This window comes from Pogoniulus pusillus, chromosome 26 (genome assembly GCF_015220805.1).
Source record: "Pogoniulus pusillus isolate bPogPus1 chromosome 26, bPogPus1.pri, whole genome shotgun sequence".
Classification (NCBI taxonomy): Eukaryota; Metazoa; Chordata; class Aves; order Piciformes; family Lybiidae; genus Pogoniulus; species Pogoniulus pusillus.
This window is the reverse complement of record NC_087289.1, coordinates 13695821-13721633: the sequence shown is the minus strand read 5'-3', so window position 1 is coordinate 13721633 and position 25813 is coordinate 13695821. Positions and strand designations below refer to the sequence as shown.

Sequence of the window (25813 nt, the reverse complement as noted above, 5' to 3'; positions counted from 1 at the left end):
TCTCCATCTCTGGAGACACTCAAAACCTGCCTGGATGTGTTCCTGTGTCACCTTCTCTAGGTGAAACTGCCTTGGCAGAGGGGGTTGGACTCAACGATCTCCAGAGATGCCATCCAACCCCTGCCAGTCTGTGATTCTCTGATAATTCAGATATCTCATGGAAGGAAAAGGCTGATTTAACAAAATAGATTGTCTAAATTTATTAATGACTGCCTTTCCAATGCCTCTTCTTCCTTCCTTTGAGGTATTATCCTCTCACAGAGGAATATTTTGAGAGCTGCAGTTTGAGTTTTGAAGAGATTTGGTTATTTTTGTAAAGACAACAAAAAGTAGTTAATTGAGAACTGCAGATGCAATAACTTGCAGATCTGCTATTTTTAGCCTGGCCTCAAATTTTCCATGACAAAAACCTATCATAGAGATTTCTAATTTAAGTAGGGTCTCTTGCTCTGCTGCTATTCTCCTGCTGCGCTTACTGCTAATTGCTTGTTGAGAAGAGGCCTCCCTTTCTGTACTGCTAATTCAGCACAGTGGGGGGGAAGGTAGCCAGGGAGCTGATGTATGTGGAACAAATGAAAGCCTGGAGACAGAATGTGGTTAGACAGAAAAGATAAAAGAACATGGAAAGTGTCATGAAGGGGAAAGAAAAAGTTGGCAAAAAAAGGAATGAGATGGGGAAAAAAAACAAGGGATGACCTTGAGATTGTGAGTTTCTGTTTCAAATGAGATCTGTGGTTCATATGATAACTCACAGAAGGGAAAATCTGAGGCACTTGAAAAACCCAAATCAGATATGAATCTTAGGAGGAGAGGCTGAGAGACCTGGGGCTGTTTAGTCTGGAGAATCATAGAATCATAGAATCAACCAGGTTGGAAGAGACCTCCAAGATCATCCAGTCCAACCTAGCACCCAGCCCTAACCAGTCAACTAGACCATGGCACTAAGTGCCTCATCCAGGCTTTTCTTGAACACCTCCAGGGATGGTGCCTCCACCACCTCCCTGGGCAGCCCATTCCAATGAGAAGAGAAAACTGAGAGGAGATCTTATTAATGTTTGTAAGTATCTAAGGAGCAGATGTCAAGAGGAAGGGGTCAGACAATAAACTGCTACCTGAAGTTGTTGCTTCGCCTGTACTAAAGAGGACTTTGGATTTTCTACTCAAATTTATAATGAGGAAGCTTAAGCAATGCTAAGGAGTGAGGATTAAAAAAAGATTGTTCATCTTCATCCATAAAGACTTAGCTGGGGTGAATTTCAGTCAAAATCTTACAGCTACATTTTAATGATTTCTTCTTTCTCTATGATGAGTATCTTTTTATCCCTCTACTGAACTCCGGTGACAGACCATCAGACTTCTTATCTGTCCTCACAGAACCATTTTCTATGGGGAAAAACCTCATAGAGTTCCTGTGTTTTCTTTTAATACTTACTCCTGTATTTCAGATCTAAAGGTTTTGTAATCCTGACTCAGTAATTCACAGACCTTTTTTCTCCTCTCTTCTGTATTTGTGTAATACTTGGAAGCAAGCTGCTTGTTCTACAGACTGTATAAAATGTAGTTGTACAGTATGGTTAGGGAATGTTTGACTTCCTCTCCTGCTTTGAGTAGCCAAGTAATTCACATCCCACCACAGTGACAAATTGGTCTTTTTATCCAGAGCTTTTCTACCTGAAAACATTTTCTGATCTAGTTTCTATCACTGCTCTGGAGGTCTGTAGCATTGTATAAAGAGTATCACCTGATTCAATTCCTAAGCACAAATCCAGGCTGGGCAGTGAGTGGCTGGAGAGCAGCCCTGAGGAAAGGGACTTGGGGGTGCTGGTGGATGAGAAGCTCAACATGAGCCAGCAGTGTGCACTTGCAGCCCAGAAAGCCAACCAGAGCCTGGGCTGCAGCAGAAGTGTGGCCAGCAGGGCCAGGGAGGTGATTCTCCCCCTCTGCTCTGCTCTGCTCTGCTCTGGTCAGACCTTACTTGGAGGACTGCATCCAGTTCTGGAGCCCCCATTCCAAGAGGGATGTGGAGATGCTGGAGTGTGTCCATAGAAGGGCCAGGAGGACGCTCAGAGGGCTGCAGCAGCTCTGCTGTGAGGACAGACTGAAAGAGTTGGGGCTGTGCAGTCTGGAGAAGGGGAGGCTCTGAGTTGACCTTCTTGTGGCCTTCCAGTCTCTGAAAGGGGCCTACAAAAAAGCTGGGGAGGGACTTTTCAAGATATCAGGGACTGACAGGACTGGGGGGAATGGAGCAAAGCTGGAGGTGGGTAGGTTCAGGCTGGACATGAGGAGGAAGTTGTTGAGCATGAGAGTGGTGAGAGCCTGGAATGTGTTGCCCAGAGAGGTGGTTGAGGCCCCATGCATTGAAGTGTTTAAGGACAGGGTTGATGAGTGTGTGGGCAGCCTGATGTAGGGTAGGGTGTCCCTGGGCATGGCAGGGGGTGGGAACTGGCTGATCTTTGTGGTCTCTTCCAACCCTGACTGATTCTATGATTCCAATATTTCTGTTTTTCTTTTCAGCCAAAAGGTCTGACCCATTTAAGCACACATGCTCTATTGTGGGGTTTAGCAGTATAAACATTTTCTGCCTTTCTCCTTCTATATTATTCTCTTGCTAAGTTATGCATTCAGATCTTTCAAATCACCAGTGGTCTTTACATTTCACTGCTCTCTCTATTACACCAATAATGACCTAGATGCAGGGTTGGGTTCATGTTAGCTGGCTGAAGAAGAGTTCAGGAGATATTTATCCACAGCTGAATGATCTTGGCTTTTTAATTATTTTTACCTCCAGCATTTGATTCTGTTTTCAATCAGTAGTCCTTTGAATTTGATTTTTAAATTAGTTGTTTGCAGTATTTGTTTTCAACAGTTTTATTGATAAGGACCTAAATGTACATTCAAGACTGCTAAAATAATAGACTTTCAGTTCACATCTGTAATTCATATGGGTGTGAGTTGCAGCACAAGAGGTTCTGCCTCAACACAAGAGGGAGCTTCTTTACTGGGAGGGTCACAGAGCACTGGAACAGGCTCCCCAGAGAGGTTGTGGAGTCTCCTTCTCTGGAGCCTTTCAAGCCCTGTCTGGATGTGCTCCTCTGTGATCTGTGTTAGATAGGATTGTCCTGCTCTGGCAGGGGGGGTTGGACTCAGTGGTCTCCTTGGGTCCCTCCCAACCCCTTATGTCCTGTGATCCTGTGTAGCTGATGATACTTGGAGTATTTTCAGATATCTAACCCATAGAGAAGATTTAAGTTTCCAGAATCAGCTAAACACATTTCACAGTGCAGTCAAAGATAGCACAAGGACAACATGTTTTAGTGTATTTTAAACCTGCATATGTTCTTAAAGTGCTTTGTCACTTGAAACATCAGCCATCTGCCAGGAAGCTCCTCTTTGTAGGGAAGTCTATTGCAAAGGTTGTAGTAAAGCAGCATTAGTGTCATCCTGTGACCTCAGATCTCTTTGATCCTTTTTAATCTGCTTTCAGAGCTAGTGTAGAGATTTTGCTGGACTCAGTGGCTGATCTCCCCCTGAAAGCAGTTAAAAGTCCTTGTAGATTCTTTTAAATCTGCCCAGAATTTTCTAGTGACAGTAGAGGATCTTTTTAAATTAGTCAACAGACCATTGCTAGAATTAGATTCTTTATTTTAGGGTTTCTGTTACTTTCAGTTTCTGATGGTTATGCAATTATCATCTACAGGAGAGACCTCTAATACAGGATTCCACAGCACCTGTTTGTAAGCTCTCCTTATTCCACATGTGCAGGGGATCTTGACACAGCCCATGAAGCAATCTGAACCTCTAATACAGGATTCCACAGCATCTGTTTGTATGCTCTCCTTCTTCCACATGTGCAGGGGGTCCTGACACAGCCCATGAAGCAATCTGAACCTCTAATACAGGATTCCACAGCATCTGTTTGTATGCTCTTCTCCTTCCACATGTGCAGGGGGTCCTGACACAGCCCATGAAGCAATCTGAACCTCTAATACAGGATTCCACAGCACCTGTTTGTAAGCTCTCCTTCTTCCACATGTGCAGGGGGTCCTGACACAGCCCATGAAGCAATCTGAGCTGTAGGATAACACAATGAAGGGGGCAGAAGGCTCTTGCCTGTTCTCTTGCTGGGTTATGTTTGACTAATTTGTAAAAAAATCAGTCTCTAGGCAGTTTATTTTATGGCAGAGGGGATGGAGCTAGATGCTTTTTAAGGTCCCCTCTAACCTCAACCATTCTGTGCTCTCTCCTGCTAATGAGAAGTATGTTCTTGTAAAACATACTCTTCTTAATGATTGAAGCTCAAGTAAACTCAGGTGCTGCTTTAGCAGTTGTTGCTCTTAACACAGAGATAAACCCTAGTGGAAAAGGGTCCATTTTTGCTTTTCTTATTTTCATATTGTACTTCTGCTTTTCTCAGCAGGAATATTCAGAAAGTGGATAAGCACTGTCAGCTTCCACAGATATTTTGGCAATTCATGGTAGTATGATTTTAGCTAAAATGTCTTTTATCACATCACCTTAAAGGGTAAAATTAGGATTTAATATATACAGGAAGTTTTTCTCATTTTGTAGAACTAAAGAATTGGACTGGATAATCTTGGAGGTCTCTTCCAACCTGGTTGATTCTATGATTCTATGAATGGGAATAGAAGTACTGTGTCCAGTGTGGGGCACCGCAGTATAAGAAAGGCATTGAAGTGTTGCAGTGGCTATAGAGAAGGGCAATGAAGCTGGTGTAGGATATGGAGGACAGTTCTGGTGAGGAGAGACTGAGGGAAATGGAGTTGTTTAGTCTTGGGGAAGAAGAGGCTGAGGAGAGACCTCAATGCTCTCTACAGCTACCTGAAAGGAGGCTGGAGTCAGGCCAGCGTTGGCCAATGTCTTCTCCCATGTACTGACAGGACAAGAGGTAATGGCCTCAAGCTGTGGAAGTGGAAGTTTTGGTTGCATTTTAGGAAGGATTTCTTTCCTGTAAGAGTGGTCAGGCATTGGGACAGACTGCCCAGGGAGGCAGTGGAGTCACCATCTCTGGAGGTGTTAAAGAAACGTGCAGACAAGGTACTTTGGCACATGGTCTAGTGGTCATGGAGCTGTTGATTAGAAAGTTGGACTTGATCCTAGAAATCTTTTCCAACCTTCCTGATTCTATGATTCTGTGATATATCAATGGCTTACTTCTAGCTTGCTTTAGTTATTAAAATTGTATGCACAGCAGAATGCTTATCAAAACCATTGATTTCTTTCAGGGTTTTTAGGAACCTCTTGTGAAGACAAAATAGACCCTTGTGCATCATCTCCCTGCCAGAACAATGGAACCTGTTACGCAGACAGACATGCCTTCTCCTGCAGTTGTAGTCCTGGATTTACAGGACCCACGTGTGCTCAGCTGATTGACTTCTGTGCTCTCAATCCTTGTGCACATGGCACTTGTCGCAGTGTTGGAACCAGCTACAGATGCCTCTGTACCCCTGGTTTGTACCAAGCAGTGATTTGCTGTGTAGATCTTCTAATATTGTTATATCTAGATCCATTTGTAGTTGAAAAGTACTCCCATTGTTTCAGTTCAGTGTACTAAGCAGATATTCTGCCTGTTTAGAATAATACATATTCCTTCTACACATTCCATACAGCAAATTCAGAACTGCAGGGTGAGCACTGAAAATAGCCACAGATTTCTCTATGGCTTGGCTGATACCTACAGCTGCATTACAAAATCATAGCCTTACAGGAGAAATCATTTTAAGGTGAGGTAGCAGTGTCACTGGAATGACAACAAAGAAGCTGTCCAAGCAGCCAGGGATCAGGCCAGGAAAGCTAAGGCCCAGGACAGAATTAAATCTGGCCAGGAACATCAAGAATAACAAGAAAAACTTTTTGTGTCAGCGACAAAAAGAAGACCAGGGAAAATGTAGACCCTCTCTGGAAGGAAATGGGAGACCTGGTCACACAAGATGTGGGGAAGGCTGAGGTACTCAATGACTTTGCCTCCATCTTCAATGGTAAGGAATCTAACCACATCATCCAGGTTGCAGAAGTCAAGTACAGGGACCAGGAGAATCAAGATCCTCTCACTGTAAGAGAACAGATTCAAGACCACCTAATGAACCTGAAGCTGTACACATCCGTGACACCTGATGAGATCCATCCATGCATCCTGAAGAACTAACAGATGAAGTTGCAATGCCACATTCTATCATATTTGAGAAGTCATTGTGCTCTGGTGAAGAGCTCCCACTGCCTGCAACTCACAGGGAACATAACCCCCAGTTTCAAAAAGAGAGACAAGGAAGACCAAGGGTGCCACAGGATTAGGGGATGGAAACGGTGGCATTTTGGGTGCTGCTGCAGCCCAGGCCTTGCACAGGGCAGGGAGACGGAGGAGCTAAAGCTTTGTTGTGATGCAAAGATGAACACCATGCTGCTTGCTGCAGCTTCAGCTGGGCTGGGGCAGCTCCCCATAGCACTGTGGCCCTGCTCCTCCTTCTGCACCTAAACGTTCAAGCTGCTTTTGGGGAAAGGTGCTTGAGAAAGTGGTTCTCTCTGCAACTACCTGAAAGAAGGCTGTAGTGAGGTCGGGGTTGGTCTCTTTTCCCTAGGTGATAGAACAAGAGGAAATGGCCTGAAATTGTGACAGGGGAGGTTTAGCTTGGATATTAGTAAAAAGAGTGGTCAGCCAATGGAAGAGGCTGCCCAGGGAGGTGGTGGGGTCATCCTCCCTGGAGATGTTAAAGAAATGTGCAGACATGGCACTTTGGGACATGGTTTAATGGCCACGGTGGTATTAGGTTGACGGTTGGACTCAATGATCTCAAAGGTCTTTTCTAACCAAAACAATTCTGTGCTACATATACACAATACTGTGCCTTGTGTGTCCTTTTACCTGCTCCCTATTGCTTTGCTTTTCCTTGCCTTGTGGGGAACCAGTCCAAATTCTCCAGCTCTTTTCTTTCCCTTCGCAGTTAACAGGACATGTGAATATCCTACCCATGGCAAAAGTTTTGCCTGAAGTAGGGAATTAGTCCTAGAGGTGGTGAGTCTGTTACTGGCATTCTGAGGAAGAAAGATGGCACTGCTTTCTGCCCCCGGCTTCTCACAGCTTTAGAGCATGCTGCAATGCAGACAACTCTCTCACTATCCTTGAAAGGAGTGAGCTTTTATCTAAGATCCTGTAGCCTACAAACCTGCTCTCTGAAGATAGAAGAATTACCAGCTAAGGTCTTGTTTTGGACAGTATATCAAGTGCGCACTTTAAAGCATTGCTTTCTGTAAGAGGTACATGTGATCTTCAAAGAAATTCCAGATGTTGAGACTGAAAACAGAACTGCTCAAGGATGACAACATTCAACACATTCCATCCCATGAATTGTCTTTTGAAAGTAAGCCTTTGGTCATTAAATCAATAAATGTGGGAAGAAAAGAATGGGGTTCAGCGTTCCAAATGCTTCCTCGTGAGCCTTTATGTTGTATAGCAGGGTTCTTGCAGATGATGATGATGATCTGTGGGACAGCAGCCCTTAGAAAAAGGACCTGGGAGTCCTGGTAGACAACAGGATGACTATGAGCCAGCAATGTGCCCTTGTGGCCAGGAAGGCCTGTGGGGTGCATCAAGAATAGCATGGCAACCAGGTCGAGGGGGACTGCCATATGAAGGAAGACTGGGAGAGTGGTGGACCTTATTTCTGTGTACCAGTGTATAAAGAGTGGCTACCAAGAGGATGGAGACTCCCTTCTTATGAGAAGTCACATGGAAAAGACAAGGGGCAATGCGTACAAGTTATTCCTGGGGAGATTCTCACTGGACACCAGAAGAAAATGTTTCCCCAGGAGAATATCTGGAAGTTGGAATCAAGCCCCAGGGGAAGCAGTGGGTTCCCCTACAGTGGACAGTTTGAAAACTCAGCTTGAAAGGGTGCTGGGCCATCTCATTTCAACTTGATTTACCTAGAAAGCTTGGACCAGACCTTCCAACCTGGCATTATGTGATTATGTGACTTAAGTTTTATAAAGCTTGTTGGAAAAAACTTAGTTCCAAAATTTTCTGCTTCCAGATGTTTCAGTGACCTCAAAATGTTTTCAGCTCATCCATTTCTGTGAACGGTGTGGGCAATTTTCATCTGAATAATGTCATTGTGCAATGCCAAAGAGTGTTTCCTCACACATGGTTTGCTTTGTATGCTTGAGGATGTGAAGATGATAATTGATTCATTGCAAATTTTCAGTCTTCCTTTTTGGAAGTGTTTTGATTGATTTGCTATTTGTTTGCATAACGGAGGAATCCTCACAGAGGGGGACTGGGTGTTGAGCTGAAGAGCAACAGGTGTAATCCTGTTTAAATAGAGCTGGCATATCCTGTCTTTGCAGGAGCAGACACTAGAACTCCCATCAGTTGATAATTAGGAAGAAATTCTTTACAGCAAGGGTGGTGAGACACTGGAACAGGTTGCCCAGGGAAGCTGTGGATGTCCCCTCCCTGAAAATGTTCAAGGCCACGTTGGGTGGGACCTTGAGCAATCTGATTGAGTGGAAGGTGTCCTGCTCATGGTGTGTGTGGGGTTTGAACTAGATGATCTTTAAGGTTTCTTCTAACCCAAACCATTCCATGAGTCTTATCAATTAGTTCTGGGTCTGACAAAATACCTTAATTGCAGGCAGTTGAAATTGCTAGGTGCTGTTTTCCTAAACTCATTTTTAGAACTGAAAACTTAAAGAGTTTCATATTTATCCCTTCATCTTGTATATTTTTCTCCTCTTAAAGTGAAGAAATCTGTCTAGAAATTTGATGTTGCAGCTAAGTTTTACATTAGGCTTCCTTAAAGGCATAGGGATATGGAGCTTGAAACTGAAAGCAGATGTGCAGACATTAACACCTGCCCTCTACTTTCTAAATAGACAGCACATAGAGCATATTTGAGGGGAGAAAGAAAAACAACTGAGGGGTGTCAGAAAAAACTCCACAGAATATGAAAAGTGCTTGAGACTTCAGAAGTAATACCATGGAGCCTATTTCCTCTGCAGTGTAATACCATGCAGCCTATTTCCTCTGCAGTTGATTTTTTAGCTCATGCAGCTTAACAGATGGTTACAGCAGCACAGCTTCATCTTGGTGCTTTTGCATGTATTCACGTTGTTTCCCGTGGCTCTGATCACCAGCCTTCTGCTTACAGCCTCCTTGTGGTTTAGCACTGGGTCTCCTCTCAGGATGTGTCGTTTCCAAGACGTTTTGGGTAGTTTTCACTTCAAAATCAGCCTGTTAGTACATTCTCTTTCTGCACGGTGTACTCCAATTAGCAAGCATCTGCCCATAGGCTACAGTCGCCTGACTATCGCTTTTCCTGGGAAGCGTCTCCTAGCTTGCTCTGTTTCCTCGTTGTGTGATGTAGGTTACCACGGCCTTTACTGTGAAGAGGAATATAACGAATGCCTTTCTGCCCCCTGCCAGAACAGGGCCACCTGCAGAGACCGGGTCAACGGCTACGACTGCCTGTGCCTCGCTGAATACGAAGGTAGGATGGGATCTTTGGCATGTATTGTTTCAGATCCTGCTGGGAGAAGACTCTGGATGCAGCTTTTACATGTTACTCATGTTAATCTTCTTTCTGTTCTGTATTGAAGATAGAGTGACTATGTCTTAAGTGTCGTAAAGAACAGGCATAAACTTGTGTTCATGCAAGTGAAGGCTTTTAATAGAGTTGCAGGAATCAAGCAATGTACAAGCCTGGGTGTGTGGGGAGACTCTGCTCTACCCTAACGCACACCTTTTGTTTTCAGTGTTCTATTTTATATCCTACTCTATTCCATATTCATTGCTAATTCTAACAAAAAGTTGGGTTTTCCTTGTCAGGTCTAAGAACGGGAGGTGTTTCTTCCATGCATGTCTCCTTTTATCCAGTAGTCCCTCTGGTGGTGGCCTGGAACACAAACCCTATGAGGAGAGGCTGAGGGAGCTGGGGGTGTGCAGCCTGCAGAAGAGGAGGCTCAGGGGTGATCTGATTACTGTCTACAACTACCTGAAGGGGCATTGTAGCCATGTGGGGGGTGGCCTCTTCTCCCAGGCAACCAGCAATAGAACAAGGGACACAGTCTCAAGTTGTGTCAGGAGAGGTCTAGGCTGGATGTTAGGAGGAAGTTGTTGGCACAGAGAGTGATTGGCATTGGAATGGGCTGCCCAGGGAGGTGGTGGAGGCACCGTCCCTGGAAGTCTTCAAGAAAAGCCTGGCTGAGGCACTTAGTGCCATGGTCTAGTTGACTGGATAGGACTGGGTGCTAGGTTGGCCTGGAAGATCTTGGAGGTCTCTTCCAACCTGGTTGATTCTATGATTCTAAGTAACGCTCACTACAGCTGCTTGAGGCTAAGTCTGTATTTCATGCTGGTGATTGCACTGCACTTCAACAATAAATAGAGAATTCATCATTTTAAAGGCTTGGTGAGGAAATGACCCTCAGCTTTTCCTGACAGTTTAAAGAGCACTAACCATAATGTTATGACTTGGTATTCTGTTCCCATCTGACCTGCACGCACAGCTGAGAGCACTGTGCGTGCAGCACATCTTGCTTGAGAAGAAAGTGGAGGACTGCTGTGAAGGAGACACACAAAACAGGTGACTCACAGCCACTGATTTATTAAATCTGCTCTCCTTCCAACAGAATGAAATTACAGGTTTGGCTGTTGTTGGAAAAATGTTCCCCAACTAATAAACTATTTGGAGAGATTGTGATGGTTTGGGGGTTACCCCGCCCCTCCCACACTTTGTATTTGCCCCAGCTAACTCAGACGGACCCTGGGATTATAGATGAAGCAATTTATTTACAGCTAGCAGAATTTACAAGCAGCTATTTACAATATATACAGTTATATACAGTTATATACAAAAATATACAAAGGATAAACAATATAAAAGCACAACTCCCCTCCCAGAAACCTGAGTCCCCAGGAGGGGCTCTCAAACCACCCCAACACCTCCCCCCGGCCCTCTCAACCTTACCCCAGTTCTCAGGAAGAAGAGAGGTGCAGCCAAGAGGTTAGGGAGCAAGGTTAGTAGGAGCAGGGTTAATGAGATGTGACCAGGTCTAAGGCAAAAGCAAGAGTGAGAGACAAAATGGAGAATGTTTTCTTCTTCTTCCCAGAGTTCTCAGCGAGACTATGAGAGAAGTTGACATCACTTGTTTTTCATTTCACTGCCCGTTATCTAGTTCTGTTACCAAAACATTCTAGCTTGCTTCAAACTAGCACAGAGATGAACCAAAATGTGCAGACAACTCAGTCATAAAAGGAAAACCTCCCATGGGTACCCAGGATATCTATGTATCTGTACTCACCAAGGCAGGAGGTGGTGTGAGATTCCTTAAGTTCTGTTCTAAAGGGGAGAGGTTCTGAGCTGCAAAGGCTGCTTCCATGCAGTAATAGCAAGAGACAGCACTCCCCTCCATAGCAGAACTCCATTTGTACCCCTGTTGGTTTGGTTGTGGTCAATTGCTCAGTTAGTTGAGGGCCAGTTTTCACAAGCAAAGAACCCTAGACTGAGTGGCACCACAGACAAAAAGCTGATAAAGACCAGCTCTTCACAGGCCTCACCTCCAGGTGAGATCTTTCCTGAGCTGTGGAAACTGCCACAGGAAGCTCATCCTGCAGGCAGTTTTTCCTGGTGACTGAGCTTGATTAATTCACATCATTGCTCTCTACAACTCCCTGAAAGGAGGTTGGAGCGAGCTGGGGGTTGGTCTCTTCTCCTTAGCATCAGGCCATAAGACAAGAGGAAACGATCTGGAATTGTGCCAGATGTTAAGTGGTCAGGCATTGGAATAGGTTGCCCAGGGAGGAGGTTGAGTCACTGTACCTGGAGGTGTTCATGAAACGTGTGGACGTGAAACTTTGGGACATAGCTTAATGGCCATGGTGGTGTTAGATTGAAGCTCAGACTCAACGATCTTAGAGGTCTTTTCCAGATGAAACTTGATTCTGTGGTCATATTAATGGCAATTACAACTTCACCTTTTCAGGAACACACTGTGAGTTATACAAAGACCCCTGCGTGAGCATCAACTGTCAGAACGGTGGCACTTGTGACAGCGAAGGCCTGAATGCCACATGTATTTGTGCACCTGGATATACAGGCAAGTGATTCATGTTAGACAGAACTCCTGGTTGACTGTGTTCACTGGTCCTGCATCTGGGTCGAGGCAATGCCAAGCACAAATCCAGGCTGGGCAGTGAGTGGCTGGAGAGCAGCCCTGAGGAGAGGGACCTGGGGGTGCTGGTGGATGAGAAGCTCAACATGAGCCAGCAGTGTGCACTTGCAGCCCAGAAAGCCAAGCAGAGCCTGGGTTGCAGCAGGAGAAGTGTTGCCAGCAGGGCGAGAGAGGTGATTCTCCCACTCTAGTCCACTCTGGTGAGACCTCACCTGGAGTACTGCATCCAGTTCTGGAGCCTCCATTACAAGAAGGACGTGGACTTGCTGGAGTGTGTCCAGATTAGGGCCACAAGGATGATCAGAGGGCTGGAGCAGCTCTGCTATGAGGACAGAACGTTCAGTCTGGAGAAGAGGAGGCTCTGAGTTGATCTTCTTGTGGCCTTTCAGTATCTGGAGAGGGCCTACAAAAAAGCTGGGAGAGGACTTTTCAGGATATCAGGGAGTGACAGGACTGGGGGGAATGGAGCAAAGCTGGAGGTGGGTAGGTTCTGGCTGGATGTAAGGAAGAAGTTGTTGAGCATGAGAGTGGTGAGAGCCTGGAATGGGTTGCCCAGGGAGCTGGTTGAGGTCCCATGGCTGGAGGGGTTTAAAGCCAGGCTGGGTGAGGCTGTGGGCAGCCTGCTCTAGGGTAGGGTGTCCCTGGGCATGGCAGAGGGGTTGGAACTGGCTGATCCTTGTGATCCCTTCCAACCCTGACTGATTGTATGATTCTGTGATTCTAAGAGAAATACTAAGTGAGGCTGTCTCTTCAAGGAAACAATCTGGAAATTACTGAATTGAAACTCAGCCTAGTGAGAGCAAAACATTCTTCATATTGCTTGCAACTGCTTTGAACCTTATGAATTTTTCAAGGGAAAAGAAAAAAGAAAAGCCTGTTACTAAAAAGAACATGTGTTTAACATGTGTTATGACCTTACTGCTTGAGACTAGATTGCTCTTTAAATGCAGGATTTGGAAGACTTTCAGGTAAGTGGATATACTAATTGGAAGCTTCAAAGCTGTTATGTGTTTTAACACTGACCTCAGTTACTGTGAACTGAAGACACAACTTTGTTACCTTAATACACAGTTGCTAAAACCCTAAAACACTTGTTTGGAATCTATTTACGCTTTCAGAACAATAGTGAGTGGCTGATTCAATCCTTTGGCTCTGCATTTAAACTGACATAATTGGTGTAATCCAAATGTCTGCTGTCAAGATAATTTACCACCTGATGCTCTGTTAATTCATTTAGGGTACTATCCAATGGGATAGTAGTGGATAAACCTCATCCTATGTTCAAGAAAAGACTGGATGAGGCACTTAGTGCCATGGTCTAGTTGATTGGATAGGGCTGGGTGCTAGGTTGGACTGGATGATCTTGGAGGCCTCTTCAATCTGGTTGATTCTATGATTCCATGACTAGGGGCAATGGCTTTAAGAGCATGAAGGGAGATTAAGACCGGAGATTAAGAAAACATTCTCTACAGTGAGGGTGGTGAGACACTGAAACAGATTGCCCACTCTGGAGGTGTTCAAGGTTGAACAGAGCCTTGAGCAACCTGGTCTAGTGGAAGCTGTCACTGCCCTTAGCAGGGGCAGTTGGAACTAGATGATCTTTAAGGTCCTTTCCAACATAGACCATTGTAGGATTCTGTGATTTGATGATTCGTAGTTGTTTTGTGATCAAACTGTGCTTTTTGATCTGTGCTAATTAAAAGGCCTTTTTTTTTTTAAAGAACTAGCTTTCTGTGGCACAGTGTCAGTTTCTCAGAGGCACTGATTATTTACATCACTGCAGGGCACTTGACAATACATACCATAAATTGTTACACCACATTTTCATGGGCTGGAATAAAAACCCTATGAGGAGAGGCTGAGGGAGCTGGGGGTGTGCAGCCTGCAGAAGAGGAGGCTCAGGGTAGACCTCATTGCTGTCTACAACTACCTGAAAGGAGGTTGTACACAGGTGGGGTTGGTCTCTTCCCCCAGGCACCCAGCAATAGAACAAGGGGACACAGTCTCAAGTTGTGCCAGGGCAGGTCTAGGCTGGACGTTGGGAGGAAGTTCTTGACAGAGAGAGTGATTGGCATTGGAATGGGCTGCCCAGGGAGGTGGTGGAGTCACTGTGCCTGGAGGTCTTCAAGAAAAGCCTGGATGAGGCACTTAGTGCCATGGTCTAGTTGACTGGATAGGGCTGGGTGCTAGGTTGGACTGGGTGATCTTGGAGGTCTCTTCCTACCTGGTTGATTCTATGATTCTATGATTGAAAGAAACGAGGCACACATAATCTGTGTGAGGTTAGCCAAGTCAGCTCTTAGACTTTGTTTTCACATATTTAAATTAGGATAATATTCCTTTTTGACTTCTTCAGTCAGTTCTAGAATACTTTTGAACGTTCTGAACATAAAGACGCTATTGAGCTGTAAGGTGTTTTGTGTCTAGACTAATGATGTACCTGCTACATGAGGCATCTGCTATATACAAGTTTGGTTTTTGTTGCCTTCCTCCCCCCAAATATAAGGTGAAGAATGTGAAGCTGATGTAAATGACTGCGACAGCAACCCATGTCACCATGCTGGAACGTGCATAGATCAGCCTGGTGGTTACATCTGCCATTGTCCACATGGATGGGTCGGTGCAAACTGCGAGATACGTAAGTCGTGTGGTTTCATTCTGCCTGCCTTAGCCTTAGTAAGTAGTGCCTGCCTGCCTTAATAAGCAGTGAAGCTGACAGACCAAAGAGAAAGCAATAATCATCCTGGAGGTATACCTCAGTGTGGAAAACAATTGCATTTCTGTTATGCCAAAGGGAAACAGATGGGCTTGCATGCTTGCTGCAACCTGCAGATGTGCTACATGAAATCAGTCATGCTTGTTCTGGAGCCTTCGTTTGGCTGTCATGCTCTTGTCACTACGAGTTTGGCTGTTTGCGTGACAGATACACAGTGAGGTGCATGCAAACACATGGGAAAAAGAGAGAAGCAGAGCAGAGAGTGGAAGGAGGCTTCTCTGTCGTTCAGCTATCTAATTATTCCTTCTTTCTGTGAAGGACACATGCCCTTGAAGCATGAAAGGCAGGCACAAGCTTATATCTGTGGCTGGTCAATATTAACTCCTTTCTGGCCTCATTTGTAAGCATACAGGAGAGAGAGTGGATAAAACTCTGCTGGAACTTTGTTCTTTTAAGCAACAGGATTGTCTCTGGTTAGTGCCTATCTCTATACATATAGCATCTGTTTACAGCTGAGCTGCAGTAGCCTTGCTTGCTGCTCAAGAGCTTGGATGTTCTCCCTCTGTTGCATATCTACAAACTGTGTAAGCTAAAATGCTGTGAAGAAGCAGCACCACTTTGTTGTTGCTGTTTGAAGCCTTTCCCTACTGATTTGTTCTTTTGACTGCTGTGATAGGAGACAGGGAACTAGTTGAGTTTTAACTGGCATAATAATACTTAAAGGCTGATTCTCCACCAGAAATACTGGGAGAATAAATCATCTAGTATTGTTCATGTCAGTTGCTCTCAATTGAGGAGGGTGGATTTGCTGTGTGGGATTTATATGTCTTTTATCCAACAAATCAGGAAGCTATTAGAGTGTTTAATATTAACAATATAGGAGGTATAAAAAAATGCAATCTACAAAACTCTGATTTGGATTAGTCTTAAAGGAATGAGAACTGGAAAAAAAAAAGTTAGCACAGTCACACAAAGATACGTTTTGAAGAACAATTAGGTTTAGAATTTGAGGGTTACCAACAGCTCCTTCAATAAGATTACAGCCAGCAAATGTCTGGATGTTCCCTTGCTATTCGAGTTGCTGTGACACAGCATCAAAGTAAAATGTAATGCTGTTATGGTACACCAGGGCATTACACAACAGTTGGATAGAAGCATGGATCTCTCTAACCAACACAGTGGCTTCTAGACAAAGGTGTGGAAGCTCTTCTAAAGTGCTTAGATTTTAGCAGATATATAAAGGATTATACAGACAGAGAGGGACTGAGTTTTGAAAAAATCACTTTGTAGAAGTAATTTAGAAACAGTTTGATCTGCAGAGGGTTTTTTCCTACATGGCTATGTATCTGTGGGAACATCTTTGCACTTGTCTTTCTCTGAGTTGCAAGCTGACCAACTGAAGTGAACCCAGTTCTAATCCTACCTAGAAAGGCCATGTGCAGCTTTTAGAAACAGGTGCACCGCTTTTGACTCCGCTCCAGTGAGATCAGTAGTGCAGATCAGCTCTAAAGATTGAATCTATTAGCAGATCTGCTTCTGTTCATCTTTCCATATCTTTGTCATGCCTATCATATTGTTCCAGCAACTTGTCCATAATGGTTAAGAATGTATGGAGATTAAGCTCAGACATTGCATGCAGAGTTCCTCTGTGTTGGACCATTCATCTGAATGCCAGAAGAAGCCACGACGAAGCCAGGCTTCAGGCTTCTCAATAGAGGAACAAGCTGTGTGACTACATAGCTCCCAGCTGAAGGGAGGTTCTCTTCCCCCTCTACTCTGCCCTGATGAGACCACATCTGGAGTATAGTGTCCAGTTCTGGCCTCCCCAGTTCAAGAGGGACAGGGATATACTGAGGAGTGCCCAATAGAGGCAATGAGGATGATGAAGGGACTGGAACATCTATCTCATGATGTCAGGCTGAGAGACCTGGGGCTGTTTAGTCTGGAGGAGACTGAGACAAGATATTATTAATGTTTATAAATATCCCAAGGGTGGGTGTCAAGAGGAAGAGGCCAGTCTCTTCTCAGTGGTGTCCTGTGACAGGACAAGAGGCAATGGATACAAACTGGAATACAGACAGGTCCATCTCAGTATGAGGAAAAGCTTCTTTGCTGTAAGGGAAACAGAGCCCTGGAACAGACTGCCCAGAGAGGTTGTGAAGTCTCCTTCTCTGGAGAATTCCAAGACATGTCTGGATGTGTTCCTGTGTGACCTGCCTTTAGGTGATCTTGCTTTGGCAGGGGGGTGGACTTCATGATCTCTGCAGGTTCCTTCTAACCCCTGCCACCTTTTGTGGTTGTTACTGGCCATTCAGGAGGCTGTTGGTACTCAGGTCTTCTTTCTGAAGTAGGTCTAATAACAGTTCCTGATTTTGTCACCATCTGTGTTATCTGCTTGAAGTGACTGCCCTAACAGGATTTCAGCCTTATCTTCTTGTCAGATCATACCCTTTGATTTTTCAAGCTCTATACAGACAACAAACGAGGCAAGGTGAACTGTGATATTTACTACACCAACATCTTATGGTCTTTACCAGTGTTAGCAATTCTGATTAAACTGGTCTGAATTGCTAAGAGGATATTTTTCCTTCCAAAATTAAATGCATTTGCATTTAATTTGCCTGGAGAAGAGGCGGCTGAGGGGTGATCTCATTGCTGTCTACAACTACCTGAAGGGACATTGTAGCCAGGTGGGGGTTGGTCTCTTCTGCCAGGCAACCAGCAACAGAACAAGGGGACACAGTCTCAAGTTGTGCCAGGGGAGGTCTAGGCTGGATGTTAGGAGGGAGTTGTTGGCAGAGAGAATGATTGGCATTGGAATGGGCTGCCCAGGGAGGTGGTGGAGGCACCGTTCCTGGAAGTCTTCAAGAAAAGCCTGGATGAGGCACTTAGTGGTCTAGTTGACTGGCTAGGGCTGGGTGCTAGGTTGGACTGGATGATCTTGGAGGTCTCTTCCAACCTGGTTGATTCTATGATCTTCATAGAATCATCCAAACATATAGCTTGGAAAACCCTACTCTACCAAGTCCACCACTAACTCATATCGCCAAGCACCACATCTACACAGCTTTTAAATGCCTCCAGAGATGGTGACTTACCCATCTCCCTGAGCAGCCTCTTTCAGTCTTTCCTCTCTCCTGCTCCTTACCTCTGTTTCCTCCAGGTGCTAAAAATCCTGGGATGCATCCACAACAACATAGTTTTGTTTGGTGAGGAAGAAACAAAGAAATCTTTTTCATCTTTGTCATCCAAGACATGGAGGACACCCAGAACAGTCTTGCCATACATCTGGGCACATTAGAGCTGAATTTGGCCTAGTCTGACAACCTGACAGAAACCACGTGTGGGGCAAATGTTCTGCAGGACACAAATAGAAACTCATCCCAAACTACACAGGGCACAGCTGTATCTTCTTCCTCATAACCCAGCTGAGCAAAATGCAGTGGCAGCACTTTGATCTCTAAAGAAAATTACACAACCAAGCAGTCAGTCCTGAAAACTCAGCCCACATTTGTAGACTAAAAGCCTAAGCAAGCCCAAGCTCAGAGGTGCTCTGAGACAACCTTTGCTACTGTAAACAAAGAGCAACCACTTCTTCATGCAGCAGAATCCCAGATGTTACAGCTTCAGGCTTTCTCTCTGCCTTCCTCCAAAACTGGTTTGATTTCTTTCTCCCCCACCCTGTACTTAGACATTCTCCTGTATCGCTACCATAGATGGTGCTTATATCCATAGATTCCACCAAGCTTGTGATTTCAGCTCAGGTGCTCAGTTACCTGCCATCATGAACAGCCCTGGGATGTGGCTTCTGAGAATATCTTAACATTCCCAAAGCATATGCTTGGTAGCCCTGTTCCCAGACTGTGATTAAGTAGAGGGAGTTTCTAAACCAATGGAAAGCAGAAGTCTGTTGAAAAAAGGAAGTCACCTGCTAGAAATAACTTCTGCAGTGTGTCAGGTTTCTGTAGTCAGAATGATTCAAGTCTGTTCCTGGTTTGAAATAATTTACAAGCCTGTAGACCGAAAAGACTGCCAAAAACGAACCTTAGAGGGAAGCACAGGTTAATTAGAAGTACTCTGGCCCATGCTAGAGTGCAATAGATCTGAGGACACAGACAATTGGTGGACAGTCTGTTTGTCACTGATAGACTACAGCTTCAGCATCAAGGATATTTCTGAAGAGCTGTAATACATAAATATGAGAAGTCTCTTTCAGATGGGCTTTACTTTAAGGTCTGCTTTGAGACCTCTCGGGAACATTATGCTTGCAAGAAGACTCTAGTGGACTCAGTGATGTAGCACCTTATGAGGTGCCCTTTTTGTCCCTGAACTGCTGGTTTTGAAGTCTCTGCAGTGTGGAGGAGATAGGCAGAACAGAAGCCTATGTTTCATATTAAAACCCAAGCATGTTTAACAGCTATTAAACCACACACTTTAGTGGAAGCTTTCATCACTCATTAGAACAAACTGCATACAGTTGGTGGATTACTAGAAGCTTCTACATAAAACCTGCCAGCCTTTAGAAAGCCTACAGTATAACATAATGCAAGATCAATAATCAGGTGACTTTCTATCTCTTGGGTTATACAGGAGATCAAACTATTCTGCTGGTCCTACATGATCTTAAAAATCGACCAAAGAGATGGGTGAGGGATCCAAAAAGTGCTATTCAGATGTGCTGCATGCTAGGCATGGTGATATACCCATAACAGAGCCTGGGGAGGCTCAAATTATTTAGCCCTCAGTTTCAAAAGTCTGTACAGAATTTGGAGTGGCCAGCAGTAGGGAAGTGATTGTGCCCCTATACTCAGCACTGCTGAGGCAGCATCTCAAATACTGGGTTCAGTTTTTGACTCCCAGCTCCAAAAAGGACATGGAGAGGTGCTGGAGCGTGTCCAGATTAGGGCAACAAAGCTGGTAAGGGTATGGAGACCATGTCCCATGAGAAGCAGCTGAGTGAGTTGGGATTGTTTAGTTTAGAGAAGGCTGAGGGGAGAGCTCATTGCTCTTATCTCTCCCTGAAAGGAGGCTGGAGTGAGATGTGGGTCAGTGTCATTTTCCTAGTACCGGGAGACAGAATGAGAGGGAATGGATTGAAATTGTGCCAGGGAGGTTTAGGTTGGATATTAGGCAAAGCCTTTTTCCTGCAAGAGTGGTCAGGCGTTGGAACAGGCTGCACAGGGAGGTGATGGAGTCACCATCCTTGGAGGTGCTGAAGAAATGTGTGGACATAGCACTTTTGGACACGGTTTAATGGCCACGGTGTTGTTAGGTTGGAGGTTGGACTCGACCTTGGAGGTCTTTTTCCACCAAAACATTTCTAAGCTTCTATGATCTGAAAAGAATTCTCTTCAGTGGGAAGGATATAAATTACTAGTGGCAGTAACCTTTTGTTTCTTACTGCAGACCTGCAGTGGAAATCTGGGCACATGGCAGAGAGTCTAACAAATATGCCTCGTCACTCCCTCTACATCATCATTGGGGCTCTCTGCGTTGCCTTTGTCCTGATGCTGATCATCCTGATTGTGGGAATATGCCGCATCAGCCGGATCGAATATCAAGGCTCTTCCAGGCCAGCTTATGAGGAATTCTACAACTGCAGAAGCATTGACAGTGAATTCAGTAGTGCAATTGCTTCTATCCGACATGCCAGGTTTGTTCTGGGGATGGGAATTCAGGAGAAATCTGTTATGGAATGTAATTTTAGTCCGTGAGTGCTGCATCTGACTGCTGCTGGCAGAGAATGGGCTGCTTCACTGTGAAGAGACAGAATCACTGGCATTACTCCTTGTTCTTTTTTTTCATCCCTATTCTGTTCTCATCTGAGGCACAGTAATCCAGCACAGCTCCTTGAAAATGGAGGGAGTTGTTCTGAATTTATTCAGTGTCACAGCTGTGAAGTTCTCAGCCTGTAAGATTTTGTTTGGGATGTAAGAGCTCTTTAACTGCTACACACAAGTAATTTGTTTAGACAGGAAAGGCATGTTGATTTTGTGACTAATTTACCAGATGATTTAGTGATGCTTTCTTGAAATCCTTCATTTATGTGCTCCTGTTTGCCTCAAAAATAGAATCTTTCTTACATGCTTTCCTAGTGATAGAAATTTTCTTCCTTTCAATTTAATGGAACACTTTCAGTTCAGGGCATTGGGTATCAGAATAATACAAAAGTAGGACTGGAAGCGACTCAAGAGCTAGAAGGGAGCTCAAGGCTTACTAAAAGTGGAAGCCACTGCACTCATATAGCATCAGTTAAGCCTAGCTCCCTGCCAACAATTGTTGAAAGCACCCAGAGGAGTTGGATAGAGTTAAAAAGGGCTTTCTTTGCTTTGAATTAGGCTGTTCTTCAGGTTGCCAGGAAGAATAATTATCATTGTTCCCTTTAATGAGGTATATCAGGTGTTGTGGCCTCCCCTACGGCCCTCCTCCCTTTTCTTTTTTTTTAATACTCATACAAACAAACCCTAGACTAAATGACTTTTTTTCTTCCAGTATCTTCTAGATCGTATCAGCTTATTTGTCTCCCTGGGAACAGCTCCAAATTCTCTTTCTTTGGTTGTCAAAGGTGATCCTTAAAGCTGGAAGTAGTTCTTCAGTTGGAGGTTTGACCTCTACCAAAAGAGCTATCACAGAATTGCAGTATGTGTCCAATTGCAAGGGACCATCAAAGATCCTCTTGCCCACTGCAGTCAGCAGGGACATCTCCAGCTAGGTTAGGTTGCTTGGAACGCCATCACGTTTGACCTTGAATGTCTCCAGGCAACAGGACAAGGGGACGGTCTCAAGTTGTGCTGAGGGAGGATGTGTTGAGGCTGGATGTTAGGAGGAAGTTGTTGGCAGAGAGAGTGATTGGCATTGGAATGAGCTGCCCAGGGAGGTGGTGGAGTCACTGTCTGTCTTGGGTTCAAATGCAGGTTCCCAGAGACTCTAATAAATTTAATAGACCCAATGACAATTTATAGAATTTATAGAGTGCCCTCCCCTTTTCCCCCTCCTTTCCCAAAGATAAGGGAGAGAGAGAGAGAGAGATAGGCACACCCAAATAAATCAATCTCACTCGATTTGGAAGTTAAAAAGGAAAAGTTTAACAATAACTTAGAAAAGGTATTGGAGGTAGGGGAGTTTACAAAGGATAAGGAAGGGAAAACAGCAAAATACAACAAGGGATGGATACAACCCGAGCAATGTGATGGTGTCTCTGCCTCGTGGCTGCCACGGGGTGTGCTGGTATGCAGCGTGTGTGTGTGTGTGTCAAGAGGGAGCGAAGGAAAAGAGAGGAAGAGACAGGAAACTCCTCTCTCTTTTATACCACAGGAAGTGGGGGGAGTGGGCTAACCATCACCTGGAGTGTGGCCCACCCCTGGGGAGGGGCCAAGACCCCTAGGGTCAAGTTCAGGGTTACTCCCCCAGGAGTGTTAACCCTATACACTGTCCCTGGAGGTGTTGAAGAAAAGAGTGGATGAGGCACTTAGTGCCATGGTCTGGTTGACTGGCTAGGGCTGGGTGCTAAGTTGGACTGGATGAGCTTGGAGGTCTCTTCCAACCCAATTGATTCTATGATTCTATGACCTCACCACATCTCTGCACAACCTCTAGTGGGGTGTTGCTATGAACCCTTTCAAGCTGTTTGTCACCAAAAGCTTTCTTTTGTTTCCAGGTTTGGCAAGAAATCCCGGCCCGCAATGTACGACGCAACTCCCATTGCCTATGAAGATTACAGCCCAGACGACAAACCTCTGGTTACACTGATCAAGACAAAAGATTTGTAATCTAGTGTTCTCTTTTTTTTTTTTTGGATTATTTTTCAAAAGGATGGGCTACTAACCTAATTTAAATATTTTTAAGGAGAAAAAAAAAAGGCATAAGTGATTTAAACCATTAGATGCTTTAGACTATTTAAGAACCAATTTTCTGCAGCTTTTAGTTTGGGAAAAAAAGATATTTTGGAAGGGAATTTGTGAACTTCATTAACTACATTTTAATGTACCTTGAGCTCTAAAAACTATAAGCTTATGATAGTGTGTGCTTTTCTCTTGGTAGACACTATTATTAAACCCAGAAGAGTTTCTTGTGGTTGTTACAGAAGATGATACTTAATGAGGAGTTCTTTATGACATGTCAGTGGCAGCTTTCTCAGTAGAGGTAGGAAAAAAATGTGAAGCATAATATGATAGATAATATATCCATTAATTAAAGACAGTCTAAAATGTCTGTGTTGTGAAAACAGAACTAGTCAAAAAGAATTATTACTCCTAATCTGAATGAATTAGCTTTTGCCTTATTCCATGCATGGATAGATAACCTGTTTCTCCATTATTTCCTGAAGGTTGCTGAAACATACTCTTGAGTTCATGTTGGAGATTTTTGTCAAGGTGTTCAGGCTAGGCCTTGAGTAATAACTGAAGTGCCTCACGAGGCAAAGTAAGGCCGTGATCCTTTCAACACTGAAACCAGTGGGAGAACTTCCATTGACTTCAGTGCTCATGGGATTCTATCCCACAATTGGACTGAATCTCTATTTTTCTTTAAAGGTTTGGGGTTCTTTTTTATATTGTGAGTAAACTAAGCATCTGGTTTGAGTTGTTTGTTTCCTAAAGGTTGTTGGCGTACAGTATTGTTCCATGAAAAATATCGTGTATTTCTCATAGTGCTTCTTCTTTAGGATCAGTATTGGGGGGTTTGTGGCTGTATTTGATTGCTCACAGGCTTCATCAGATTCTTGCTTATTTCAGAAAATACTGAATAAATGTTATCAAGTGAAGATTGCAGCTGTTTCTTTGCTTTTCTTACTCAGTGCTTCGTCTCGGGCAGTCCTTCCCTTTGCTTGCAGCCATTGACGTCTCCACGCCTTAGATCAGCCACTAAAGACAAACTTAACTAGGAACTGTAAAAATGAATCAGCTGCCACAGGTTTTGCTGCCTTGTTTAGGTGGCCAGAGCCCATCTGGTGTGTTGCTTCTAGGTTTGAATTTCATCGTTATGGTGGCTTCTAGTTAGTCATAGCAATTGAACTGCTTGCCACATCTCGCACACTTAGTGCTGACAAGAGTTAGACAAATCACTGCAAATCAGGCTGTTAGAGTTGATAACATGTAATGGTTATTGGAGTTAATAAAATGTAATGTTTATTGTGAGGTTGCATTCTAATGGAGCACCAACAAACAAACAAGCCAACCAACATGGCAGATATGGGCCAGAACTGAAAGGTTGTAAGGAAAGCAAATTAAAATCTACTTTAGTGGTTCCATTGACTGTTAAAGGGAAGCACTGCTCAGATGATGCTCTTAGGCCTTGGGAGTGGCCTGGGCTGGATGGTCAATATGCAGGTTAGTAACACCATGCTGTGTTGGAATGATGAAAACACCCAATGCAGCTGAGAAATCCAGACTACCTCTTCTGGCAACTTATGTCTGCTACCATGAGCTTTCAATGATTTTGGCCCAAGACAAGTGTTACTAGTAAGAGACCTAAAGAAACTAGCTTCAAGCTCCTCTTTCATTCTTCAGGCACAAGCGTCTATGACAAAGGCTGGGCTTTTGTATCTGGTGGCCTTCACTCTGGCTTCTGTCGCTGCTGCATTCCAGGTATGGAAACTTTTGTTAATGGTGACCTCTAGGAGTATTTCAAGGACCTCTTAAAAAGAAGGTTCAAGAACAAGTGTACCCTATGCCATTTTTTGGTAGCTTCAGTGAAATGGGGAAATATGTTGCTATCATTGATTTGTTCAATCTGTTAGAAAAGAAATACTCATCCTTCAGCATTTTTGCCCTTTTCATAAACTCACAGAATGGTGTGGGTTGGAAGGAATCTTAAAGATAATCTAGTTACAACTCCACCCCTAGACATGAGCAAAGACACCTTCCACTAAACCCAGGTTGCTCAAAGTCCTGCCTAACTTGGCCTTGAACACCTCCAGGGAGCAGACAACCGCAACCACAACCTCACTGAGCAACTTGGTCCAGTGTCTCACCACCCTCACTGTAAAGAATTACTTCCTAATCTCCAGTCTAAATCTCCCCTCCTCCAGCTCAAAGCCATTGCCCCTCATCCTATCACTACAAACCTTTGTAAAAAGCTACTCTTCAGCCCTTCTGATACTGAAAGGCTGCTCTAAGGTCTCCCCAGAGCCTTCTCTTCGCCAGGCTAAAGTAGTTGTAAACTGTCATAAAATAGCAGTTTGTCTTTGGAGAACTCCAAGTCTAACCAAAGCAGGCAAACAAGCAACTCTGTTGTTCTAGGCAATATACATATTAATAGTCAATATTTCACAAGAGATCTGGCAATGAGCAGCAGCTCTTCTGCATGTAAATCACACCTTGATAGTGACTCTTGACCATTCCACATTTTTCTCAAGTGACTGACTTGAAAGATAAGGAATTTGTGATGAGCTATTTTCCTGTCAACTTGCAGCCTCTACCTTCTGTAAATCATCCTGTGTTTCCCATGAATCGTGCTGTGAAAATTACTTTTGCCCCTTCCAATTTATTTTATTGAACTCCACTGGCACTTTATGCATTCACTGTGCCTGAATCCCTGCATTTCTGAGCTATTTGTGAGGCACAGCACTGCCTGCCAGATGGAGCAGCCCTCAGAGCTGCAGGGCACAAACCCATCCTGAGTTTTCATCCCAGCTCTGAAGCTACTAGAACAAGTTGGTTACTTTTTGAGGTTGGAACTAGGTGATTTTTACAATCCCTTCCAATCCAAGCCATTCTATGTTTCTTTGTGTAGCATGTCTCTGAGGATATAGCTGAGTGCAAAGGACACTTGGTTATTCTATATTCCTTTTCCCAAATTGGGGGAGCTATGTTCTGCATAGGGAGAGAATCACAGAATAGACTCGTAGAATCAACCAGGTTGGAAGAGACCTCTAAGATCATCCAGTCCAACCTAGCACCCAGCCCTAGCCAGTCA

At 44.2% G+C, this 25813-nt stretch overlaps 1 protein-coding gene across 1 annotated transcript in view; it reads left to right on the top strand.

The window, feature by feature from the left end:
* DNER (delta/notch like EGF repeat containing) overlaps positions 1–23660 on the top strand; it is a 107594-nt gene extending 83934 nt beyond the window's left edge. The window contains exons 8-13 of the mRNA XM_064165101.1: positions 5244–5468; positions 9378–9500; positions 11995–12108; positions 14690–14821; positions 20306–20552; positions 22557–23660. Coding sequence (XP_064021171.1) covers positions 5244–5468; positions 9378–9500; positions 11995–12108; positions 14690–14821; positions 20306–20552; positions 22557–22668 — 953 coding nt within the window. The 3' untranslated portion in view covers positions 22669–23660. The remainder of the gene's footprint in view (positions 1–5243; positions 5469–9377; positions 9501–11994; positions 12109–14689; positions 14822–20305; positions 20553–22556) is intronic.
* The last annotated feature ends 2153 nt before the right edge of the window (positions 23661–25813 follow it).